This window comes from Styela clava, chromosome 7 (genome assembly GCF_964204865.1).
Source record: "Styela clava chromosome 7, kaStyClav1.hap1.2, whole genome shotgun sequence".
In the NCBI taxonomy this organism is placed as follows: domain Eukaryota; kingdom Metazoa; phylum Chordata; class Ascidiacea; order Stolidobranchia; family Styelidae; genus Styela; species Styela clava.
The window spans coordinates 15,281,875-15,288,621 of NC_135256.1; the positions used below are offsets into that span (position 1 = coordinate 15,281,875).

The 6,747-nt window shown below is 32.8% G+C and overlaps 1 protein-coding gene across 1 annotated transcript; it reads right to left on the reverse strand.

Annotated features, from left to right (window-relative positions):
* Nucleotides 1–4,307: 4,307 nt before the first annotated feature.
* Nucleotides 4,308–6,747, reverse strand: LOC120331388 (uncharacterized). The gene is made up of 2 exons (XM_039398458.2): nt 5,968–6,747; nt 4,308–5,900 (listed from the first exon to the last, which is right to left on the reverse strand). The coding sequence occupies exons 1-2, from the start codon at nt 6,689–6,691 to the stop codon at nt 5,839–5,841; spliced, it is 786 nt and encodes a 261-aa protein (XP_039254392.2). The 5' UTR covers nt 6,692–6,747; the 3' UTR covers nt 4,308–5,838.

Consider the following 6,747-nt stretch of genomic DNA (forward strand, 5'->3'; position numbering starts at 1 on the left):
CATTTTTATTTATTTATGTGGAGCGGGATTTCAAAATCTGAAGAGATTCCAAAGGTTACTGAAAGAATTTAAATAATTTATACACAATATGTGATGAATTAGCTGAAATGCTTCATTTCATGGCATAGGTACGCATTGAAGATGTAACAAACATGATCTGCTTTGATTTGTCTAGATTAGGAGGGGAAAAAAATAGTTAATAGGACCTAACAAGCATTATTTCAGCATAATAATCAACAATATTTTGTCTGCAGAGGGATGTCAAAGTAGTATATAAAAAGACAAGTGAAAGATAAATAAAAATGTAAATAATTATAATAGTATGAGTTGATGTAACAGGAAAATGTAATGCAGTATCGTAATTTCATTATCACAAAATATGAATATAAAAAGCATCATTGGCAAGTTGTACATGAAAAGGAGGAGAATGATTTCTAGGGAATAGTACTAGATTAGTATATCAAGTCAAAGGGTCTCAAATGTAGAGCAATTCGACCTAAACACAACTGGCATTTAAGTTTGCCAATTGTGTTAGAGGATTTATTTCAATGTTAAATAATTGAAATGTAATAGTTATTTTATGATTGAGTAAATAGTTGATTTATAATGGACACTATGACTTAACAAGTCTAGAGATACGAAAAGTTTTCACATTTTAACAGGATGTACTATTGAGTTGGTAGTACTCCACTGCTATAATGATGGATTATAAGACCTGGAGGAAATTATTCATTGATGCCTAGAACCACAGTAGGCCCGAACGAGTTGTATAATATATACAGGAAGTACTCAAGACATGTATGCTCAAAGAAGAGTATAAGCTGCAATATACTATACATAATATATATATTAATATACCTAGAGCCCGTTCGATCAGATAAGAAAATATGATATAATAGTCATACAATTTGTAATCATGAATTTCAATTTGAATGACAGAAGTACAATGTTAGGTGACATCTCTAATTATATACACTTGGAATAATACAAAGTCTAAATGATCTCTACTATACAAATATCATATTCCAGAATATGAATGATTGTGAGAGATTTTTCATTATTGTTCTGACCCTTATCAATTTTTATAATCCATATTGCCCACATATAGGGGCAAATGTCCCAGTTTGGTATGGACTCAATGTAGCATTTTCCATCAGTATATACAATAATAACGATTTAGGACGTATAGATGCAAGTTTGAACACAGAACCTTGGATGCAGCAATTCATATCAACATATACAATAATAATGATTTGGGATTTAAATCCTTTAAATCGGATTAAATAATATAAATGCAAGTTTGGTTTAACATAGAAAATAGAATGCAGCAAATCATATCAACATATACAATAATCTTGATTTGAGACAATATAAATGCAAGTTTAAACACAGAGAAAATAGGATTCAGCAATTTATATCAACATATACATTAAAGAAGATTTGAGATATAACTCCTATAGATTGGATTAATAATATAAATGCAAGTTTGGTTTAAGATAGAAAATAGAATGCAGCAATTCATATTGACATATACAATAATGATAATTTGAGATATTAATCCAAGTTTGGTTTAACACAGAGAATTTATATCAACATAAGGTAATAAACGCCTTCAACCTACAGCATAAATTGTTTAATTCTATAGGCTAGGACTAAAAATAAATTCAGGAGAATAAGAGCCAACATACAGTACCTATTTTCATAAAGTACTATTAACATATAAAGGGTAAATTGCTATTCAATTTTATGTGAAGAACTACCATAGTCACATCAAAAAGGCATAAAGAAAACCTAATTACAGGTTACATATAATAGCAAAATTTCATCCAGATATCTGCTGAACTGAACAGATATTGATTTATGATATAATATGTGTGTGTATACAATGTGATATTTTAAATGTCAGTAGAGCAATTTTAGATTCCACCATAAAACCACACATACTTTTAATAGGTCTAGATGATTTCCACTGGACAAATTTACATAAATTAGAATCATGGATAATTGCATGAGATTCTTCAGTTATTGTTCAACCTCAAATTCAATTTCGTTTTGTGATCTTATGAGGGCAATCATCTCAATTTTATAACAAAGTTTCACAGTGTAGCACCACTGAGCACAATGATGAGGACTCCACCCATGCATACCAGACATTATATCCCAAGAAAATATACAATTTTAAGTGCTGGCATTTTAGATCATGATTTGGCTATAGAATTATGATAACACACAATAGAAAATTTCATAACTATTTACACTCAACATTTATTATGTATGATCTGTATATTTTCAGATCTGGGAACTGAAAAAAAAAATGCACTAATCTGAGCTTGCATAGTTATAGATCAGAACAGATTAACTAAAGAACAGGGAACTTTTAGTGTAAAATGTACTAGTCTGAGCTTGCATAGTTATAGATCAGGAGATTTGTAGATATGCTTAGTAAGTCAGTGGCATGGGTTACACAGTGGGTGTCACGGGTTGTCAGTTCATAAATTTGCCTCCGTTAATAATCATTAGTGAAAAGAAACCCACAATACAATTGACAGAAAACGAGATAGAAATGAACTTTTGACCTCCAATTCTTATCTGTCAAATTGGTAATACCACTGGTGTCAGGATTAATATTTAGAAATGATATATTTCATAAACTCAGATTTGAATTTTTTATATGAATATGTTTTAAAAATATCAGGTATATCATTCCAAATTTTGGGACCCGCAATTTTTATAGATTTTTGAGCAAATTTGAGATTTGTCCTGGAAATAAAAAAAGCACCTTTAGATGCTGAGCGCGTGTAATAAGAATGGACATCTCCACAGTCAGTAAAGTATGCATCGAAAGCCTGTGGTAACATGTTATTTCTGAATTGGTACATTAGTTTTGCAACCTCGTGAATATACACATCTTTAAGTTTTAAAAGATTCATTCCCTTTTAAATAGGACTCATGCTATGATGCAGTGGGGTGTTACTCATAACTCTGACAGCTCTATTTTGTAAGACTGACAGAGCATGGAGTCTATTTCTATCAGCTGAGCCCCAAGCCACAATTCCATACTGTAGGTGTGCATAAAAGAGGGAAAAATAAACAGTTCGAAGGATTTTTTTGGGAATTAAACTTTTTAACCTTGTTATAATTCCTACAGCCCTGGACAATTTCAATTTCAAGTGGTTAATGTGGGTGTCCCAATTTAGCCTGTTATCAATAAATACCCCAAGATATTTCACAGAGTCGCAAACTTTCAGGTTAGCACCATTCAAAGTGAAATGGAGGCTAGAGGAAGACTTCTGCTTTTTATTAGAGGGATGATTAATTAATAGTACTTGTGTTTTCTCAGGATTAATTGTTAATTTGTTAGCTTTCATCCATTCAGAAATATTATCTAAATTTTGCTCAACTTTGGTGGACAAAATGGCAACAGTGGAGGAAATCGAGGTTGTGCTGGTATCGTCAGCGAAGAGTTTGACAAATGCTGAGGTAGAATTTACGACATCATTGATATATATTAAGAACAAAGTTGGACCGAGCACCGATCCTTGTGGGACTCCTACAGAGACAAATTCATGTTCAGATTCACTGCCTGAAAGAGCGACAAATTGACTACGACTGTTCAGGTAACTAGAAAATAATTTATTTACACTACCACGAATTCCATAATGTTTGAGTTTGCTAATGAGTATTCTGTGATCGACTGTATCAAATGCTTTCTTCAAATCTAAAAATACACTACATCCTACCAATCCCTTATCAATGATTTCGTAATATTTGCTAATAATGTCTAAGACTGCATGTTTAGTTGAATGGTGGTTTCGAAAACCAAACTGATCACAATTTATTATTGAGTGTTTGTCTAAAAAGTTTTTTAGCCGAGCAAGTATTAGTTTTTCAAAAACAATTGAGAGACACGAAAGAATAGAAATGGGACGGTAATTGGAAACATCATCTTTTTTTCCAGCCTTGTACACAGGAACAACCCTAGCTATTTTGAGGTGGTCTGGAAACATGCCAAGGGACATGGAATAATTAAAGAGTTTGCACAGTGAAGAACTAATAGACCCACAAAGATGTTTCAAGAGATATGCCGGTATGTTATCATACCCAGCTGCTTTATCTGTTTTTAAAGAATTTATCGTATTTTTTATTTCCATCACTGATGCATCTTCCATGAACATGGATGATACGATTGGGGCCCCCATAAATTTAAGGTGTTCGCGATCACTTACGCTTTGAAATACTGCGGCTAGATTTCTCCCTATCTGAGAAAAGTAATTATTAAATGTTGTAGAAATTTTGATACTGTCATGAATAACCTCCCCAGAGTGCTGATTGGTTATCTTTTGGGGTACATTTCTGCTAGAATTAGGGTTTAACAATGAATTTATTATATTCCAAGTCTTTTTAGGGTCATTTATATTTTTTTCGAAGCATTTGGAAAAATGTATCTCTTAGGCTTTATTTTTTAGATGGCATAATTTGTTAGCATACTTTTTATAGTGAAGTTTTTGTTCTATTGAACCATTAATAAAATGAGTTTTGTGCAATCTGTCTCTCACTTTGGTAGAACGCAAAATGCCAGTGGTTATCCAGGGTTTTCTCTCTAGGTGGCGTTCTTTTCTAGTTAATTTACGAATTGGCGCATGTTTATTGCATAGACCTAATACTTTTGAGACAAAATCTTCAAAGTGAAAATTGAAATTTTGACTATCAACATTAGAAAGGTCATAAGAATCAAACAATTCTTGAGCATCTTGAGCAAAGTTAGTGGAATTAAAATTTCTCATATCACGTTTTAGTTTGTGTTGATTATGGGATAATGCATGTTTAATCTGAAATTGACAAAAAATTGGATAGTGATCTGTCAAACAATTTTGCCAGACAACTGAAGAAACACTTTTTTCGCTGATATTTGAATATATATGATCTATCAAAGTAGAACTGGAACTAGTAATTCTCGTTGGGTGTGTAATCAGTGGAATTGTGGCATGGGACCTCAGCATGTCAAGAAAATCTTTTGTGAATTTTGAACAGCTAAATAAGTTTATGTTTATGTCCCCTAGTATTACAAATTTTTTTTTATCTATGGCCAAATTATACAAAGTTAAGCTTAGTGCATTCATAAAATCTGATTCATTGGAACCTGGATGTCTATATACAACTCCAACAATGATTGAAGAGAATTTCCCCGAGCTAATGGGTATTTCTACCCACAGGTCTTCACAAGAGGTGATGCCTAACATATATTTGTTAACCAGCGACGGATTTAAATTTGACTTAAAGTATAATCCAACCCCACCAGCATTAGTTTTGGTCGGAGTGTGTAAGAAATTGTAACCTCTAATACTAATATTAACCACAGGATCGCTTTTTAGTTTGGTTTCTGAGATTGCTATTACACTAGGGAATGAATCTAAATCAACTATAATGTCAGATAACTCATCGATATGCTTTTGTAATGATCTAATATTAAAATGAGCCAAGGTAAATTGGTGATTTGACGAGTTAGGAGTTTTCAAATTATTCAGAACGCTATCAACTGTTTCAAGAGACATACATGGCTTGACATTAATATAATTGAAATATGACGTGTCAAGAGTTTCTAGTTTTCTGTCTATTCTATTTGGACAATAATTAAATGAAAAAAAAACACTTTGAACAAGTTGTACAAAAAATATTGTTGTAAGTCAGCAAGGTATTGGCGCAATTTGAGCAAAATTGCTGTGAAGCCATTTTGCCAAGCTACTGTACTAGGTATGAATTTAACAAAATGCAATTACGATAGTTTATCTAAATCTGACAGCTTTTTTATTGGGATTCTTGGACTATCTTTGGTCTTTCTCATATAAATGTTGCCATTTGTTGTCCAGAGTCTCTCGAACATTTTGGATTTTTTGGTGAGTCTGGCATTATAAAGGAGATTACTTCGAAAGTTTGTCAGATTTTCATTAATATAAAGCGAAGTCATACCTGCGATGCCGAAATCTTTAATTTTGGTGGTGTCGTACTTTTTGGCAATGAACTGATTCCTTATGTTTCTGTTGGTGAAGCGAACTATTATAGGTCCAGTGTTAGAGCCATCTTTCCTTGGGATTCGATGTGATATGGATAAGTCAAGTCTCTCAACAGTGATGCCTAATCGTCTGCCCAGATCCACTATAATCCTGTCTGTATTTTCATCATTCTTAAATGGAATTCCATGAAATTCCAGATTTTCTCTTCGTATATACTGAGCAAGGTCTTCCAGCTCAGTATCGAAACGCTTTTGAAGGGTAGTGCACAAACTCAACAGGCTTTTGTTGCTTTCAGATAGATCTTTAACCATTTGATCAAGCTTCATTAGGTAGTCCTTTTGAATTTCGAACTCTGCGTTAATAAAATTTTGGCTTGCCTTCACTGTGTTGAGATCGGTGTCAAGCTTTGAATTTTTCATGTGTAGACACTCCAGCTTTTCAACTAATTCGTCATTTTGTTGGAACATAGCTTCTAGTTTTTCCGCCATTTGTTGCGTATTATTCAGGACGGATTCGTTGATTTGGGTCGATATTTTTCTGTCATGTTCGCTGATTGACTCTTCCAGAATATCTCTCATACTGTCTCCTACAATTGCTCTTAATTCCAGTTTTAGATTTTTGGTAATTCTGGATTCCATCAATTCCAATTTCTTATTTAATTCGTCAATTTTTCCTTCCATTATGACAATATTTTAACTAAGCTACTTATTATGTACGAAGAACCTGTGAATCTTAA